Source organism: Trichechus manatus, unplaced genomic scaffold, assembly GCF_000243295.1.
Source record: "Trichechus manatus latirostris isolate Lorelei unplaced genomic scaffold, TriManLat1.0 scaffold00225, whole genome shotgun sequence".
NCBI lineage: Eukaryota > Metazoa > Chordata > Mammalia > Sirenia > Trichechidae > Trichechus > Trichechus manatus.
The window spans coordinates 1,049,481-1,070,424 of record NW_004444161.1 but is presented as its reverse complement, the minus strand read 5'-3'; the positions used below and the strand labels follow the sequence as shown (position 1 = coordinate 1,070,424).

Below are 20,944 nucleotides of genomic sequence, written 5' to 3'. Positions count from 1 at the left end.
TAGACATAGTGTGAGGGGGCTTGCTGGCTTACCTTAAAAGAGATTTCGTACTGTTCTCCGCCCCAGATTTCTAAACCTGGGTCATAGCCACCCAACTCCCAAAACCATTTTCGATCCACAGCAAAGAGACCTCCAGCCATAACAGGGGACCTGTGGAATGAATAGAGTAATCTTTAAAGGACTAGAAACATCAAGGACAATGGCGTTTTGCTTGAAAATAAAAAAAGCAAACTTCAAGATATGCTGTAATGGTCAGTGGCATCGAGTTTTTCATCACTGGTTTTCTAAAGTGAATATAAGGTTCTCATGGGGCCTCTAATTGAAGTGGACATGGAGTGGGGGTGGGGGAAGAATCCTTGTGAGGATTAAACTATGCAGTTCAGGTTTTAATGCAACCAATGCCCTGGAGAGCCCATTAGCTTCATTGGTCTGTCGTTAGAAATATTTGAAGATTAGTAACTGACATATTGAGAAACATGACTTAATTTTATGGTTTTTCCTCAAAGTAAAAGGGATCCTATGCTATTAGACAGATAAAGGTACAGAAAATGCTGTTGTAGACAGTATCTTTGATTTAATCCCTCATTAAGTACTTCCCAAGCATCGTTAGATACAGGCCATCTCCATTTTACAGATTATGAAATGGACAGTAGAATATTAAATAACCAACCAAAATTGGTTATTTAATTAACATGGCAAAGTTGGAATTTAAACTAAGTCTTTTCACTTTAATGATATTCTTTTTAGACCATCTTTGCCTTTCCAAGAAATATTCCTTTTGCTTAAGTAATAGTTTTTAAGTATTTCACTCTTGCTAGGATGCATTGTAGTCATGTTGCTATGTAATAGGATAATTATAGTCATTGGACCCTGACCTAAAATTTTTGTAAGTCAAAAGTAGTGCTTGTTTTTTGAGTACTCACTATGTGCTGGGCTCTAGGCTAAGGACTTTACCTAATTACCTTGATTAATCCACGTAATAATCACATGAATATCATCCCTCTGTACTGTTTGGCAGTTTGAACCTACCAGCTGCTCCCTGGAAGAAAGATGTGGCACTGTGCTTCCGTAATGGTTACAGTCATGGGAACCCTATGGGGCAGTTCTACTTTGTCCTGTAGGGTCACTATGAGTTGGAATTGACTCCATGAGAGTGGGTTTGGTTTTCTGGCACTGTCTGAGGAGTTCCTGGGTGGTGCAGACAGTTAACATGCTTGGCTGCTAACTCAAATCCACCCACAGGTGCTTGGAAGAAAGGCCTGATGATCTACTTCCAAAAAATCAGCCAATGAATATCCTACGGAGCACAGTTCTACTCTGACACACAGGGGGGTCTCCATGAATCAGAATCTACCCAACAACAACTAGTAAACTGGTACTGTTTGAGGAAACAGGGACAGAGAGTTTGGGAATATTGTCCAAGGTTGGAGCTAGCATGTGGTGGAACTGGGGCTAGACCCAGGTCCTCCAATTTCAGTCTTTCGGCTATTCACTACTATACTGCTTCTGTATCAATGTTTGGGGATGAAGAGAGACAACTACATACAAGTGGATATTAAATAATCAGAGAGCAGCTTTACTCAGGCCAAGCAACTCTTTTTCGTTGTTATTGTCAGACCTGTTGCAATATATTGGCCATTGAATGTAGATTTTCAAGCAAAATTAAAAAAAAACAAAAAAACAATTTCAGCATAGTTTATGCTATAGTTTTGAAGATTTCTTTAAAATAAAAGATATTCACAAATAACAGTATGAGGTATTAAATATTGAAGATACTTTGTATTACTTGAATCATTTTAAATTTACTGAGAGTACTAAATGGCTCAGAATATGGTCTGTCTTTGTAAATGTTCCATGTGCATTTCTGTTGTGGTTGGGTCAAGTTCTTTATAAATATTTATTAGGTTGAATTAGTTGATGGTGTTGTTATTGATTTTCTGTCTTCTATCAATTATTGGCAGGGGATACTGAAATCTAGAACTATAATTTTGCATGTTTATTTCTTCCTGTCGGTCTATCAGTTTTTTGCTTCCTGTATTTCGCTTTGTTAATAGATACATAAGTGTTCAGGATTTTCAAGACTTTTTGTTGAATTATCATTATGATATGACTTTTATTATTCCTGGTATCATCCTTGCTGCTGACGTCTTTTGCTGTTGTTGTTAGGTGCCTCCTTCCAGTCTCCAACTCACAACAGTCTTATGTATAACAGCACAAAATGTCGTCCAGTCCTACACCATTTTCATCTACTGACATCTGCTTTGATATTAATATAGCCACTCGAACTTTCTTTAGATTTATGTTATCTAAACTCTTTATAATTTTTTCTATTCTTTTACTTTTAAATTATTTGTGTCTTTAAATTTAAAGTGGTTTTCTTATAGGCGGAATGTTGTTGGGTCTTGCTTTTTTACAATCTCTGCCTTTTAATCAGGCTGTTTAAGTCATTAACATTTAATGGATTATTCATATTCATGCAAAAGCTGGACAGTGAATAAGGAAGACTGAAGAAGAATTGATGCCTTTGAATTATGATGTTGGCTAAGAATATTGAATATACCATGGACTGCCAGAAGAACATACAAATCTGTCTTAGAAGAAGTATAGCCAGAATGTTCCTTAGAGGCAACACTCCTTAGAGACTTCGTCTCACATATTTTGGACGTGGTATCGGGAGGGACCAGTCTCTGGAGAAGCACATCATGCTTGGTAAGTAGAGGGTCAGCATAAAAGAGAAAGACCCTCAAGGAGATGGTTTGACACAGTGGCTGCAACAATGGGCTCAAACAGCAACAATTGTGAGGATGGCGCAGGACTGGGCAGTGTTTCATTCTTTTGTCCATAAGGTCGCTATGAGTTGGAGCCTACTCGATGGCACCTAACAACAACGTGGTTACGTTTAAATTTGTTATCTTCCTCTTTGTTTTCTATTTGTCTTTTATTTCCTTTTTCTCTTTCCCTGTCTTTTTTTCCATTAATTTTTCATAATTCTGTTTAATATCATTTTTTCACTTGTTAGCTATATTGTTGTTTTATTATTTTAGTGATTGCTCTAGAGTTAATATTATATATCTTTATTTTATCACAATTTATCTTTAAGTGGTATTATTGCATGGATATTTTAAGACCTTTTGATAGCATATTTCCATTTCTTTTCTCCCAACCTTTGGCCATTTGTTTTCATAGGTTTTACTTTACATATATTTTAAATCTCACATTATATTGTTGGACCGAGTATGATCGTCCAACTCACATACAACCCATAGTTACCAACCAACCCCTGTAAAGCCTATTATACCAAAAATGTGAGGTACTACAATGGTTCCTGATAGCAAATGAGTGCTACCTTGCAAAGTGCATCAAAACATTATTATTACTGTATTATTATGTGAAAGATGTTTTAGTATATCTGCAAGTGTTTCTTTAATGTTTTTTATACATAGAAAGGTACACTGTATACTATATACTGAGACAAACACTTAACTAACAGACGTTAGATATGGACTGTACCTAACTGTTCTGATTTACCTGCGAATTTGACTTAAAGACAGATTTAGGAACGGAGCTTGTTTGTAATCCAGACACTGCCTGTATTATTTTTGTTTAAGCAGTCAGTTGTCTTTTAAAGAGATTTAAATAATAAATTTATATTATATATTTACCCCTGTAGTTACTATTTCAGTGTTCTTAATTCTTTTCTACTGATCCAGATATCAATTTGTTATCATTTTACTTCTACTGAAGAATATCCTTCAGCATTTCTTATAATGAGTCTGTCGGTGATAAAGTCTTTCAACTTTTGTATGTCTGAAGATGCCTTTTTTTGGCCTAGATTCGTAAAAGATATTTTTGTTGGCTATAGAATACTAGGTTGACAGCTTTTTTTTCTTTCAGTCCTCCAAAGATTTTGTTCCACTCTCTTCTCACTTGCATTGTTTCTGATGAAAAATTGATTGTTACCCTTATCTCTGTTTTTCTGTACCTAATGTATCTTTTTTACTCTGGCTACTTTTCACATTTTCTTTATATCCCTGGGTTTGAGCTATTATATTATTACGTGACTTGGTATAATTTTATTTATGTTTCTCATACTTGTGGCTACTTGAGTTTCTTGGATCTGTGAGTATAGTTTTCACAAAATTTGGAAAATTTTTGATCATTATTTCTTCCAATATTTTATTTATCCCTACCTATCTTGCCTCTCTTATAATCCATCTATCTATCTATCTCTATATATGTATAGTCTAATTTGCTAATAATCCCAGCCACTGCATTTTTCATCTCACACATTACAGTTTTCATCTGTAGGATTTTTATTTTGGCCATTTTTATATTTTACATGCCTCTACTTAGTTTTTTGAACATATAAAGTTGTATTTACATTTTAGTGTTCTTATCTGCTAATTCTTATTTCTTAGTTTCCATTGATTGAATTACCTATTCATTATGAGCCATATATTCCTGCTTCTTTGTATGTCTCGTAATTTTTCATTGGATTCCAGACGTTTTACATTTTTTTGGTGTTAGATATTTTTGTATTCCCTTAAATATTCTTGAGGTTTGTTCTGGGATGCAGTTGCATTATTTGGAAACAATTTGATACTTTCACATCTTGCTCTTGAGATTTGTTAGGCAGGACTGGAGGGACTGGAGCAATGCACGTCTATGCTAATTCTTCACTACTCTTAAGGCAAGACCCTTCTGTGTGCTCTACTCAATGTCCTTTGAATCACTAGGTTTGCCATTCCAGCTGGTGGGAACAGACACTATTCTTGGTCTGTGTAAGCTCTGTGCATTGTAACTCCTCATCCTTTTGAGTGGTTCTTTTCCACGTCTTTGGTGGTTTCCTCACATACATGCTCATATCAGTACTCTGCTGAATACTTAAGGGGACCCTCTGAAGCCAAAGCCTGAGCAAGCGGTGCATGCAAAGTGCTCAGGGTGGTGCCCACACAGAGAGGGTGCTAAGAATGCCTACTGGTACATGAGACAGACGATGTTACATGTTATTGAGAAATTAATCTGTATTCATTCTCCCTCTTTTTCTTTCCTTTTTGCCACCCTTCCCCCAGATTTCAAACACAGATTGCACCAGGACCTCACCCTCAGAATATTTCTAGTTTGTAAAGAAGCTGCTAAGAGATAAAAGCTCCTTTTGTTTTTAAGGAAGCCTATGCAGCCTGGGAGCCTTGGTGGTGCAGTGGTTGAGCGTTTGGCTGCTGACCAAAAGGTTGTCAGTTCAAATCCACCAGTGGCTCTTTGGAAACTCTATGGGGCAGTTCTACTCTGACCTATAGGATCTTTGTGAGTTGGAATCAACTTGACAGCAATGGCTTTGATTTTTTTTAATGCAGCTTTAGGAGTCCCTAGATGGTACATATGATTAGCGAGCTTGACCGCTAACTGCAAGTTGAAGGTTCAAGTCCACCCAGAGGAACCTTAGAAGAAAGGCCTGGCAATCTACTTCCAAAAAAACAGCCTGAGGGGTATCAGTGGTTCAGTGGTAGAATTCTCACTTTCCATGTAGGATACCTGGGTTGGATTCCCAGCCAATTCACCTCATATACAGCCACCAGCTGTCTATCAGTGGTGGATGGTGTGTTGTTGTGATGCTGAATAGGTTTTGGTGGAGCTTCCAGACTAAGACAGACTAGGAAAAAAAGGCCTGGTGATCTACTTCCAAAAATCAGCCAATGAAAACCCTATGGAGCACCATAATCCAGTATGTAACTGATCATGGGGATAGTGTAGGAGCAGGCAGTGTTTTGTTCCATTATACATGGGATTGCCATGAGTGGGGGGTCAACTCGATGGTCGCTAACAACAAGAACCACCATCACAACAAAGGAGCCTGAAAAAGTGATGCTAAGTGTCCCAGAGAGGAAACAGCAAGAGACAGAAGGTAGACTCTTCAGCGAGAAGCTGTCAAGTCCTGGGGTGATGAGGGTCCCCACTCGAACTGCAGAAATGCCCATAGGAGATGGCAAGACCTCCTGTGTTGTCCATACTCTTGGCCTCAACAAACTTTATTTTGCAAGAAGTTGGCAGAACTGCTAGGTTAGAAGAAACCATGTGGCTGAGGCAGTGGGGGTCATGGTGTCAACCACTGTAAACTGACAGTATGACTTGAAGGACAGCTCTGATACTTTGGCCTTGGATTCTAGAAACATTGTCCCCCCTGAGAAGGGGAACTGCTATGAGAAGAGAGCCTGAATTTCCTACCAGTTTTGTGAAGAAGGCCCAGAGTTGGATTTAAGCAGCTACAAAGATATATTGTGATATGTCAGGCGCACCTGAGCTTGTGGATTAACATTCATAGCCACCATACAAATATGAGTTAATGTTGCTCAACGTTGCTCTTTCATCAAGAGAAGAAAAGATGACTGTATTTCTCATGTACGAAAGATAAACTTTTTCAATTTGTCACATTGTTTTCTCCTCAGAGAAAAACAAAACAAAACAAGGGCAGTGTCATGGATTGAATTATGTCTCCCCAAAAATGTGTGTATCAATTTGGCTGGGCCGTGATTACTGGTACTGGGTGATTTTCCCATGTGTTGTAAATCCTGCCTCTATGATGTTAATGAGGGAGGATGGGCGGCAGTTGTGTTAGTGAGGCAGGACTCAATCTACAAGATTGGATTGTGTCCTGAGGCAATCTCTTGAGATATAAAAGAGAGAGGTGAGCAGAGAGACAGGGACCTCACACCACCAAGAAAACAGCACCAGGAGCAGAGTGTGTCCTTTGGACCCGGGGTCCCTGCACGGAGAAGCTCCTAGTCCGGGGGAACATCGATGAGAAGGGTAACAGAGAGAGAAAGCCTTCCCCTGGACCTGACACCCCGAATTTGGACTTTTAGCCTATTTTACTGTGAAGAAATAAATATCTGTTTGTTAAACCATCCACTTGTGGTATTTCTGTTAGAGTAGCCCTAGATGACTAAGACCGGCAATTTGTGTTCTGCTCTCTTTTTTCCTTTGTAAACGTAATACCAATTGCTAGAATCTTCTCCCTTTGATACCATTTCCCACAATCTCTCTTGGTTTATCTTCACATTACTTGATTTCTTACAAAACATTCTTGCTATTTTTGTTCCCCTGGGAATGTTAACACACCTTAGATGTGTTTTAATGCGGCTCTGTGTCCACGTAACTTTTAATATATTAACGTACTTTATGAGTATGCTTATAATACCACAAATCAAGTTTTGAGTCTTACAATAAAAAACACCTTTCATCCTTGGGATGTCTTTTACAATTAATGAAACTATGAAGCAACATTTTCCCATTGAAGATTATTTACTCTTCAGGCATAGACATACGTTGACTTTCCTGAATATTTAATGGAAATCAATTTTCTATTTTATATTAAAGCTATTGTTCCAGGTAATAAAATATGCTTTCTTTTTTACTTATGGTAGACAAGTTTACTTTTCTACAGGAATTTTTATATTCCAAACTTTGCTGAATTTTAAATTAATGAGACTATAATGTGAAAGTATACTAAAAACCACACTTTATTTGGTACCAGTGAAAAAGTCTTTATGTTCTCCTGTGCAAACCCATTTTTCAAAGTGTGTTGTTGGTTGTTTTCTCTAAACCAAGATGTAATACTTAATGATTGTAGCTTCGTCCTATGCATGCGATCTTCCCAATATTCTCTATTTCACATATTGACTCTTATCCTCATATATGAAAAAAAAAAATGATGGAGCTTTAATAAAAATCTTTCTCCAGGAGATTTGTATTTACTTTCTCACACTTTCAGGCAGAAAGTGTTATTTCTAATATTAATATGCCTCATGTGATCTTGGGGGTCAAAATAATTTTAAAAAAGACATCATACTGAAAGATAAATATACATAAAAAGTATTTAAAATATGTCCTAACAATTAAAATTCAGATCCAGAAATCTAAGAAGGCCTGCAAATAAATTGACTCTCAGTTTCCATTCATCTCAGTGGCTACAGTGAACATTACGGAAATGTGGGTTGCAATGTGAATTTGATCAGAAACGAAATGGCATGATTTCCCTCAAGACTCAGTCAAGCCAAGTCAATCAACATAAAGATGAACCACACAATTTGCAATTATGTAACCAGAAATTTTTAGTTGGCCTATGACTCAAAACACTTAAGCTAAAATCTAATTATTTTCAACTATAATTCAATTGTTGAGTAAAATGATATTGCAGATTAAAACACAAATTTTTTTAAAGATTGTTCTAAGTATTAAATCATTACTTGAATTAGAATTTTGAAAAATGTGGCTAAGTAACCACTGATAAATTCATTTTCATAACTTATCTTTTAGAATTGACCATTTCGGTATAATTTCTTTTCTCTTTATGGTATAACAAGGAGACTGTGGGGGGGAAGGAGGAATGTCAAGCTTTTGTCATGCAAGGAAGTGGTCATTCTAGGGGCAAAGAATGAGGTAGGTCTTGGGGCTGGGAGAAGGAGGTCGCATTTGGAGGACCAGGATGCAGAAGCGGTAGGGCAAATTTAGTTTCAATCACAGTGTGGCTATGCAATACTTTCTCCTGACTCATCCACACTGGGGCTATGGATATCCAATGGGGAAAATAACTCTGATAACATGTAACCTGAAAAAAATTGTGTAAACACAGAGGTTTAACAGGGAGCTCAATGCTATGGCTGTCGCCAGCACAGCTGAGTAAGCTGAGGTTTACTCTCTCTGTTCCTTGTGCTATCAAGAAGTCCTACTGGAGGATGAACCCCCAAAACTGAGATGATCTTCAAACCTTAAACTGTAAACCAAAAATAGCCCCTAAAGTCTTCATTAGCCAAACAGTTGTTGTGTGCCATCGAGTCACTTCTGACTCATAGTGACCCTGTAGGGCAGACTAGAACTGCCCCATAGGGACTCCTCTGCTGTGATCTTTACAAGAGCAGAGAGCCAGGTCTTTTCTTCTGCAGAGTGGCTGGTGGATTTGAACTTGCAGCCTTTTGGTTAGTAGCTGAGAGCTTAACTGTTGTGCCACCAGGGCTTCTTAGGAAAGAATGTTTGCCTTGAGCATCGTGCTCTTTTTTTTTTTTTTAAAGTTTTTTGATTGTACTTTAGATGCAAGTTTACAGAACAAATAGTTTCTCGTTAAGCGCTTAGTACACATATTGTTTTATGACATTGGTAACAAACCCATGACATGTCAACACTCTCCCTTCTCGACCTTGGGTTCTCTATTATCAGCTTTCCTTTCCTCTCCTGCCTTCTAGTCCTTGTCCTGGGCTGTTGTACCCCATTAGTCTCATTTTGTTTTGTGGGGCTGTCTAATCTTTGGCTGAAGGGTGAACCTCGGGGTAACTTCATTACTCAACTAAAAGGGTGCCCGGGGGCTGTACTCTTGGGGTTTCTCCAGTCTCTATCAGGCCAGTAAGTCTGGTCTTATTTATGGGTTAGAATTTTGTTCCTCATTTTTTCTTCAGCTCTGTCAAGGACCCTCTATTGTGTTCCCTGTCAGAGCAGTCAGTGGTGGTTGTACTGGACTCAGTCTGGTGGAGGTTGTGGTAGTTGTTATGGTCCATTAGTCCTGTGGACTAATCTTGCCCTTGCATCTTGTTTTCTTTATTCGCCCTTGCTCCTGAAGGGTGGGAGTGGTGGACTATCTTAGATGGCTGCTCACAGGCTTTTAAGACCCCAGACGCTACTCACCAAGGGAGAACATAGAACATCTTCTTTATAAACTATGTTATTCCAGTTGAGCTAGATGTTCCCCAAGACCACGGTCCCCGCAGCCCTCTGCCAAGCAATTCGTTTCCTCTGGGAGTTTGGATGTGTCTATGGGGCTTCCATGACCTTTCTTTGTACAAGTTGTGCTGGCTTTCCTGGTATTGTATACTGTCTTAACCTTCACCAAAGTTACCACTTATCTATTGTTTATTTAGTGTTCCCCCACCCCTCCTTTCGCTCAAAACCATCAAAGATTATTTGTTTTTGAATATAAACCTTTTCATGAGTTTTTACAGTAGTGATCTCATACAATATTTGTCCTTTTGTGATTGACTTATTTCACTCAGCATAATGCCCTCCAGATTTATCCATGTTATGAGATGCTTCACAGATTGATTCATTATTGTTCTTTATCGTTGTGTAATACTCCATTGTGTGTATGTACTATAGTTTGTTTATCCATTCGTCTGTTGATGGGCATTTAGGTTGTTTCCATCTTTTTGCTATTGTGAACAGTGCTGCAATGAACATGGGTGTGCATATGTCTATTCGTGTGACAGCTCTTATGTCTCTAGGATATATGAGAACATTGTGCTCTTTTTAAGAACTATCTATGTGAGATCAGATTGACAAGACACAAGGCAGGTGAGAATGGTTGCACAACTTGAAGAATGTAATCAATGTCATTGAACTGTAAATGTAGGAATTGTTGAACTGGTGTATGTTTTGCTGTGTATGTTCTCCACAACAATTAAAAAAAAAACAAAAAATAAAAAAGAAGTCCTACTGCACAAGTGACTGTGGTCTGTGTCTCAGTATCATTGCACTTCTTACTTCCTTCACTATGCTACTCCACACTTATTTTTTAAAGAAGGGATACGTGGCAGTAGCAGCAAAAATAGCAACAGAGAGAGGCAGGACCAAGATGGCAGAATAGTCAGATGCTTCCTGTGGTCCCTCTTACAGCAAAGACCTGAAAAAACAAGTGAATCTATTGTATATGACAATCTAGGAGCTCTGATCATCAAAGACAAAGTTGAGGAGACCGAATGAGTGACGGGGGAGGGAAAGACAGTTCAGAAGCAGCGAATAAGTGCAAGTCATGATGTAGCCAGCACCCTGAGGGTTGGGTTGACCGGCGCACACTGGCTGAGGTGAGCAACAACACCTGGGAAGCATTTCACCACATCAGGAGAGACTGGGCAGCGGAGAGTCTGCACGAGCCTCCAGAGATGGTGGGTGGCACAGTGCTGGACCTGTGCAATTTAAGTGCAAGAGTCTAAACTACCACTTGGGGTCAAAACAACACCTCACCCTCTGGGACTTTCGCAGCACACAAGTGCCATTTTCTCCTCAGCCACCCCCGCCACCCTGTTCTGCTCCAACACCAGTCCGGCAATATTCAACAAATGCCGCGTTCCCCTAAGCTGGAACTAAGGGTTGCCTGCAACCCAAACCAGTCTTGTGGCTTTAGAAAAACAAACAAAAACCCAAAAAAACAAACTGCCAAGTCCCCTAAGCTGGGAACTCAGGATGATCTGGGCCCAAACCAGTCTCTCCGCTTCAAAAAATCACCAAGCCCCATAAACCAGGACCTTAGGGCAGGTACTGCCCCTTTGCCTAGGCACTGGCATAAGGGGTCCAGGGACTTGTAGCGCCCTTCACCCCTGCCTAGACCTATATGGGCCGATTCAGCACCGCAGGCCCTCATTAATGCCAAGCCTCCTAAGCCAAGAACTCAGGACTATCTGTGACCAAACCAATCTCATGGTTTAAAAAAATTGTCATGCCCCCTAAGCCAGGAACTCAGGGCAGGCATTGCCCCTTTGTCCAGGCACTGGCATAAGGTGTCCATGGACTTCTAATGCCCTTCACCCCTGCCTGGACCTGTGTGGGCTGATTTAACAGTATAGGTCCTCATTAGCATAGAACAACAGGGCATGTACCAGAAGCCTATTTTCAGCTGTAGCAGCCAAGGGGGAGTTGCAGATTCATGACATTTGACACCACCCTGCCTGTTAAGCAGGGTCCTCACTCACCCACATCAGGGGCCTGAAGGCTGGTGGTGTCACCCATTCCATCTAGCCACCCATGACAGGGGTCTGAGAGTAAGTGATGCCTCCCAGTCCTTACAGCCAACAGTATTGGGTGCCCAAAGTCTGGCTGCAAAACCCACCCACCTACATTCTGTAGGGGACAGGGATATACCTTCCACCCAGGCGCTCAGGGATAGCCGTCAGCCCCTCCTTGCTCAACACATAGCCCCCTACTGCAGCCAGATACCTGTGCCTGCTCCAAAAAGCCCTACACAGCCTGCCCATCTAGGACTGTAGGTAAAAGTCTGCAACTCACTGACTGATGACCTGGACACCTGAGCTGAATCTGCACATGAAAAGGGAACAGACTCAGGAGCTCACACACCTAGTAGCTGCTCTGACCACCTGACGACAGGACATGAGATTTTCAAAGATGCCAATAACCAAAGTAGCTCACATGCCCAGCCTACCTGGGCATGTCAAAACAAAACAAAACAAAAAACTAGGAAACAGTAAGCAAACATACAATAAATAAATATAATGACTTATTGATGACTCAGAGACACAGTCAATATCAGATCACATAAAGAAGCAGGTCAAGATGGCTCCAGTAAGAGACCAAAACAAAGAATGAGGAAACTTTCCAGAGGAAGAGAAGATCATGGAATTACCAGAGTTAGAATTCAAAAGATTAATACACAGAGCTCTTCAAAAGATCAGGAAGGAGATGATGCAAAACTCAGACCAAGCCAAGGAACACACAGACAAAGCAATAGGGGAATTCGGGAAAAACAATACAAGAACAGAATGAAAAATTTAACAGGCTACTAGGAACCATAGAGAGACAGCAGCTAGAAATCCAAAAAATTAGCAATAAAATTTCAGAATTAGACTACTCAATAGAAGGTGATAGGAGCGGAATTGAGGCAACGGAAGTCACACTTAGTGAGACTGAAGCTAAATCCCTTGACAGCAACTTATCTGAGGAAAAATCAGATAAAAAATTTAAAAAAATGAAGAAACTCTAAGAATTCTGTGGAACACTATCAAGAGGAAAAACCTATGAATGATTGGAGTACCAGAACAGGGAGGGCTAACAGAAAATACAGAGAGAATTTTTGAAGATTTGCTGGCAGAAAACTTCCCTGATATTATGAAAGATGAGAAGCTATCTATCAAAGAAGCTCATTGAACCCCACACAGGGTAGATCCCAAAAGGAAATCACAGACATAAACAAATTTGTCAAAACCAAATATAAAGATAGAATCTTGAGGGCAGCTAAGGATAAAAGAAAAGTCACTTATGAAAGAGAGTCAATAAGACTAAGCTCTGACTACTCAGCAGAAACCATGCAGGCAAGAAGGCAATGGGGTGACATATATAAAGCTTTGAAGGAAAAAAATTGCCAGTCAAGAATTATATATCCAGCAAAACTGTCTCTCAAATATGATGTTGAAATTAGGGCATTTCCAGATAAACAGAAGTTAAGGAAATTTGTAAAAACCAAACCAAAATTATAAGAAATATTAAAGGGAGTTCTCTGGCTAGAGAAGCAACAATATCAGACAACAACCCAAGACTAGAACATGGGACAGAACAAACAGATACTAATCCAGGTAGGGAAGTTGCAAAAATAAGTCAAAGCTAAAAGATTGAAAACAGGGAAACAGAGATGTCAATATGCAGATGATGACAACACTGAAACAAAAAAGAGGGACTAAATAGTGTAGTCATAGAACTTCTATATGGAGAGGAAGTTAAGGCAATATCAAGAAAAAAAAGACTGATTTAAACTTAGAAAAATAGGTAAATTTAAGGTGACCACAAAGGAGAATAACAAATTTACCCATCAAAATAAAAAAATAAAAACATAAAGACTCAGCAAATACAAAATCAACAACAATGAAAAAGATGACAAGAAAATACATAAAGAAAAATGACCCAGCACAGAAAATTAAGTGGAACAAAAAAACTATCAACACCACAAAAGAAAAATATCAAAATGACAGCAGTAAACTCATACCTATCAATAATTACACTGAATGTAAATGGATTAATGCACCAATAAAGAGACAGAGGGTGGCAGAATGGATAAAAAACCATGATCTGTCTATATGCTGCGTACAAGAGACACACTTTAGACTCAAAGACACAAACTAAAACTCGAAGGATGGAAAAAATATATATCAAGCAAATGACAACCAAAAAATAGCAGAAGTGGCAATATTAATCTCTGACAAAATAGACTTTAAAGTGAAATCCACCACAAAGGATAAGGAAGGACACTATGTAATGATTAAAGGGTCAATACACCAGGAGGACATAACCATAATAAATATTTATGCAACTAATGATAGGGCTCTGAAATACACAAAACAAACTCTAATAGCCTTGAAAAGAGAAACAGACAATTCCAAAATAATAGTAGGAGACTTCAACACACCACTTTTGATGAAGGACAGTACATCTAGAAAGAAATTCAATAGAGACCCAGAAGATCTAAATGCCACAACCAATCAACTTGACCACATAGAAATATACGGAACACTCTACCCAACAGCAGCCAAGTATACATTCTTTTCCAATGGACATGGAATATTCCACAGAATAGACCACATTTTAGGCCACAAAGCAAGCCTTAACAGAATCCCAAACACTGAAACATTGCAAAGCATCTTCTCTGACCATATAGCCATAAAAGCAGAAATCAGTAAGAGAAACAGCAAGGAAAAAAAATCAAATACATGGAAACTGAACAACACCTTGCTCAGAAACTACTGGGTTATAGAAGAAATCAAGGATAGAATAAAGAAATTCACAAAATCAAATAAGAATGAAAACACATCCTACCAGAACATTTGGGACACAGCAAAAGCAGTGCTCAGAGGTCGGTTTACAGCAATAAATGCACACATCCAAAAAGAAGACAGGGTCAAAATCAAAACATTAACCCTACAACTCGAACAGAGAGCAGCAAAAGAAATTCTCAGGAAATAATAAAGATTAGAGCAGAAACAAATGAAATACAGAATAGAATAGCAATTGAAAGAGTCAACAAGACCAAAAACTGGTTCTTTGAAAGATAAACAAAATCAATAAACCACTGGCCATACTGACAAAAGAAAAACAGGAAAGGAAGCAAATAACCCAAGTAAGAAACGAGATGGGTGATATCACAACAGACCCGACTGAAATAAAAAAGAATCGTAACAGAATACTACAAAAAACTGTACTCTAACAAATTGAAAACCTAGAGGAAATGGACAAATTTCTAGAAAACACAACCCACCTAAACTAACACAAACTGAGGAGAAAAACTAAATAAACCCATAACAAGAGATTGAAGAGGTAATAAAAAAAACTCCCAATTAAAAAAAAAGCCCTGGTCCCGATGGCTTCACTGGAGAATTCTACCAAACTTTCAGAGAAGAGTGAACACCAGTTACACTAAAGGTATTTCAGAGCATAGAAAAGGACGGAATACTCCTGAATTCATTCTATGAAACCACATAACCCTGATACCAGAGCCAGGTAAAGACACCACAAAAAAAAAAAAGAAAATTACAAAACAATATCCCTCATGAGTATACAGGCAAAATTCCTCAACAAAATTCTAGCTAACAGAATTCAACAACATATCAAAAAAGTAATTCATCATAACCAAGTGGGATTCATACCAGGTATGCGGGGATGGTTCAACATTAGAAAAACAATCAGTGTAATCCATCACATTAATAAAACAAAAGATAAGAACCATGTGATCTTATCAATTGATGCAGAAAAGGAATTTGACAAAGTCCAACAAGGATTCCTGATAAAAACACTCAGCAAAATAGAAACAGAAGGGAAATTCCTCAGCATAATAATATAATAATAATAATATAAAGCCAATAGCCAACATCATTCTAAATGGAGAGAGTCTGAAAGCATTCCCCTTGAGAATGGGAACAGGACAAGGATAACCTTTATCACCACTCTTATTCAACACTGTGTTAGAGAGCCTAGTCAGAGCAATAAGGCAAGAAAAAGAAATAAAGGGCATCCAAAATGGTAAGGAAGAAGTAAAAGTATCCCTATTTGCAGATGATATGATCTTATACACAGAAAACCCCAAAGTATCCACAAGAAGACTACTGGAACTAATAGAAGATTTCAGCAAAGTTTCAGGATACAGGATAACCATACAAGAATCACTTGGGTTCCTCTACACCAACAAAGAGAACTTCGAAAAGGAAATCACTAAATCAATACCATTTACAATAGTCCCCAAGAAGGCAAAGTACTTACGAATGAGATGTAAAAGACTTATACAAAGAAAACTACAAGACACTACTGCAAGAAAACAAAAGTAACCTACATAAGTGGAAAAACATACTTTGCTCATGGATAGGAAGACTCAACTTTGTGAAAATGTTAATTCTACCCAAACTGATCTACAGATACAATGCAATCTCGATCCAAATTCCAAAAACATTTTTTTAACGAGATGAAGAAACAAATCACCAACTTCATTCATATGGAAAAGGAACAGGCCCAGGATAAGTAAAGCATTACTGAAAAAGAAGAACAAAGTGGGAAGCCTCACACTATCTGATTTTAGAACCTACTATACCACCACAGTAGTCAGAACAGTCTGGTACTGTACAACAACAGATACATAGACCAATGGAACAGAACTGAGAACCCAGATGAAAATTCATCCACCTATGAGCAGCTGATATTTGACAAAGGCCCAAAGTCCATTAATTGGGGAAAAGACAGTCTCTTTAACAAATGGTGCTGGCATAACTGGATATCCATCTGCAAAAAACTGAAACAAGACCCATACCTCACACCATGCACAAAAACTAACTGAAAATGTATCAAAGACCTAAATATAAAATCTAAAATGATAAAGATCATAGAACAAAAAATAGGGACAATGCTAGGGGCCCTAATATTGGCATAAATAGTATAGAAACCATAACTAACAATGCACAAACACCAGAAGAGAAACTAGATAACCGGGAGCTCCTAAAAATCAAACATTACGCTCATCGAAAGACTTCATCAAAAGAGTAAGAACAGAACCTAGAGACTGAGAAGAAAATTTTGGCTGTAACATACCTGATAAGGGTCTAATCTCTGCAATCTACAAGATACTGCAACGCCTCAACAACAAAAAGACAAATAACCCAATTAAAAAATGGGCAAAGGATATGAACAGACCCTTCACCAAAGAAGACAATCAGGTGGCTAACAGATACATGTGGAAATGCTCACGATCATTAGTCATTAGAGAAATGCAAATCAAAACTACAATGAGATACCATGTCACCCCAACAAGGCTGGCACTAATCCAAAAAATACAACGTAATAAATGTTGGAGAAGTTGTGGAGAAACTGAAACACTTATGCACTGCTGGTGGGATTGTAGAACAGTACAACCACTTTAGAAATTGATTTGGCGCTTCCTTAAAAAGCTAGAAATAGAAGTGCCATATGATCCAGCAGTCCCACTCCTTGGAATATATCCTAGAGAAATAAGAGCCTTCACACGAATAGATATATGCACACTCATGTTCATTGCAGCACTGTTCATAACAGCAAAAAATGGAAACAACCTAGGTGCCCACTAACACACGAATGGATAATCAAATTATGGTACATACACACAATGGAATTCTACACAACAATTAAGAACATCAATGAATTCCTGAGTGAAATTTGTCAGTCACAAAAGGACAAATATTGTATGAGACCACTATTATAACAACTCAAGAAAATGTTAAAACACAGAAGAAAGCATTCTTTGATGGTTACAAGGGTGGGGAGGGAGGGAGAGGGAAATTCACTAACTAGATAGTAGACAAGAATTATCTTAGGTGAAGGGAAGGACAACACACACTATAGGGGAAGTCAGCACAACTGGCCTAACCCAAAAGCTAAGAAGTTTCCTGAACACATCTAAACACTTTGAGGGACAAAGTAGCTGGGGCTGTGGCCTGGGGACCATAGTTTTGGAAGACTTCTAGGTCAATTGGCATAACAAAGCTTATTAAGAAAATGTTCTGCTTCCCACTTTGGTGAATGGCGTTTGGGGTCTTAAAAGCTTGTGAACGGCCGTCTAAGACGCACCAATTGGTCCCAACTACTTGGAGCAAAGGGGAATGAAGAACACCAAACACACAAGGAAAATATTAACCCAAGAGACAGAAGGTCCACATAAATCAGAGACTCCATCAGCCTGAGACCAGAAGAACTACATGGTACTTGACTACCACCAATGACTGCCCTTACGGGGAACCCAACAAAGAGTCCCTGATGGAACAGGAGAAAAGTGAAGAGCAGAGCTCAAATTCACATAAAAAGACCAGACTTAATGGTCCAACAAAGACTGGAGGAACCGCTGAAACTATGGCTCCTGGATGCTTTGTTAACTCAGCACTAAAACCATTCCCAAAGCCCACTCTTCAGACAAAGATTAGACTGGACTATAAAACAAAAATAATACTCGTGAGGAGTGCGCTTCTTAGTTCAATCAGATACAGGAGGCCAAATGGGCAGCTCCTGTCCGGAGGCAGGATGAGAAGGCAGGAAGGACAGGAACTGGTTGAATGAACACAAAAAACCAGGGGTTTGTGTGTGTGTGGGGGGGGAGAGGGATTGTGCTCTCATATTGTAGGGATTGCAACTAATGTCACATAACAGTATCCATATAAATTTTTAAATGAGAAGTTAACTTGAGCTGCAAACTTTCATCTGAAGTACAATAAAAAATAATAGCAACAGAAATTTGGGGGTTTTTTTTCTGAGAGTCAATCATTACTTGGACTGTATTCTAGAAATAAGGGTTCTTTGACTTAGAAACTAGAGGAACGACTCTAAAAGTAACACGATGAACTAGATAGAGATCTCAGGTTTGTTAAATTTGAGTATTAAATGAACTGTGACCTTATGCTAGATTGTAACAATAACGGTCCAAGTGATTCATGCCATTCTGTATCCATGCCCTTTTGTGGTACCTCCCGCATTGACTTACTTGGCCGTTGACTTGAGTTAGCCTATGCGACATCAACAAATATGGTGCAAGCAGAGGCCTTGTGCATTAGGGCTTGCCTTCTCTCTCACTGCCTCTGGAAGCCTGTTACCACATGAAGAAGCCTGGGCTAGCCTGCTGGAAACACATGGCCCAGATGACAATCAGCACCAGCCACCAGATATGTAACTGAGAGTATTTTAGACCATTTAGCTCCAGTTGAGCCACTAGGTGACTTCTGCCACGTGAGTGACCCCAGGCAGAGGGTGACCAACTGTCCTGGTTTGCCTGAGACTGATGGGTTTCCTGGGATGCTAGAAACTGGGAAAGTCTCAGACAAACCAAGATGAGTTAGCCACTCTACCCAGGCAAGACCAGAAGAATCATTCTGCAGAGCTCAGTTCAAATTTATGACCCTCAGAATCTGAATCAACAAAGTTCTGGGATGATTTGTTAGGTACCCATAGATAGCTGATACACACCTCATTTTGAATTCCAAGCTCTTAGAGGAGGACGTATTAAAAGTTTTATTATGCTACTGATAAATGATGATAATTTCAGTTGTCATTGTTTATCCGTTCATCCATTGATGGGCACCTAGGTTGTTTCCATCTTTTTGCTATTGCGAACAGTGCTACAATGAACATGGGTGTGCATATATCTATTCATGTGATGGCTCTTATTTCTTTAGGATATATTCCAAGGAGTGGGATTGCTGGAGCCTATGGTACTTCTCTTTCTAGCTTTTTAAGGAAGCGCCAAATCGATTTCTAAAGTGGTTGTACCATTTTACAATCCCACCAGCAGTGCATAAGTGTTTCAGTTTCTCCACAACCTCTCCAACATTTATTACTTTGTATTTTTTGGATTAGTTACAGCCTTGTTGTAGTGAGGTGGTATCACATTGTGGTTTTGATTTGCATTTCTCTAATGACTAATGATCCTGAGCATTTCCTCATGTATCTGTTAGCCACATTCTGGCTGTACTTCTTCCAAGACAGATTTGTTCGTTCTTCTGGTAGTCCATGGTATATTCAATATTCTTCACCAACACCATAATCAAAGGCATCATTTCGTCTTCAATCTTCCTTATTCATTGTCCAGCTTTCACACGCATAGGAGGCAATTGAAAACACATGGCTTGGATTAGATGCACCTTAGTCCTTAAAGTGACATCTTTGCTGTTTAATGCTTTAAAAAAGTCTTTTGCAGCACATTTGCCCAATGCAATATGTCCTTTGATTTCTTGATTGCTGTTTTCATGGTTGGTTTCTTAGTTTCTAAGGTCTGGTTGACATAGGCTTATTTCTTGTTATTTCCACTAGTACCGTATGGTATACTGCAGTGCATAACTGGATTTCAGAGCTGCTCGTAATGAAAGCGAAAGGCTTTTCTTAGACAAAAGCTGTTATTTTTTCTATATTTACAAATGTTAGGGTTTATAAAAGACAGTAGAAAGGAATAAGGGCCAACTGGTTAGCCAAAAGCAGCTGGCAGAATTATGACTTTCAGCTTTTTGGGTAAGACGTGCAGGAAAACCAAATTATAAACCACAGTACAAATTTTGTGCTATTTTGTACTATGATTTATAATTTTGTTTTGATCACACACATAAACACATATAATATATGTAATGGTTTAAAAGGTTTTATAAAATCGAATATGCTTTCTTTGCTGTTTACTTCATACTTAGAATAGGGGACTTCCCTGTGAAAGGATATAAAGAATTAACGGAAGAAGAAATCTTGTGTACGTCAGTACAAATTATGTAGGACATTCAACCAAACTATAGCCATAAATATTGTGTGATGGCCTTGGTTTGATGTTTCAATTAAGTTGGTGGTTCTGAAGTTGTTCAGAAAACTGCTGTCTCCACATCTTCAGTGGCTGCACTGAGCTTAATGTGAGAGGAAATTGAAGACTGTCAATGTCAAGGGCTTCATCAACAATTGTCTCAGTGGGTACAGGAGGAGAATGGATATTTTCTCAGTCTTAGTTTTCTATTATGTGACTAATCTGTTGTGTCTCTTAGCTACTCCTCTGTGTTAGGAGTCTTTGGGTGGTGCAAAATGTTTTGCACTTGACTGCTAGCTGAAAAGGTGGTGGTTTGAACCTACCCAGAGGTGCCTCAGAAGAAAGCCTGGTGATCCACTTCTGAAAGATCACAGCTATTGAAAACCCTATGGAGAACAGTTCTAC

At 38.9% G+C, this 20,944-nt stretch overlaps 1 protein-coding gene across 1 annotated transcript in view; it reads right to left on the bottom strand.

The window, feature by feature from the left end:
• GALNTL6 (polypeptide N-acetylgalactosaminyltransferase like 6) overlaps positions 1 to 20,944 on the bottom strand; it is a 944,054-nt gene that overhangs the window by 125,786 nt on the left and 797,324 nt on the right. Inside the window, exon 7 of the mRNA XM_004388960.1 lies at positions 33 to 150. Coding sequence (XP_004389017.1) covers positions 33 to 150 — 118 coding nt within the window. The remainder of the gene's footprint in view (positions 1 to 32; positions 151 to 20,944) is intronic.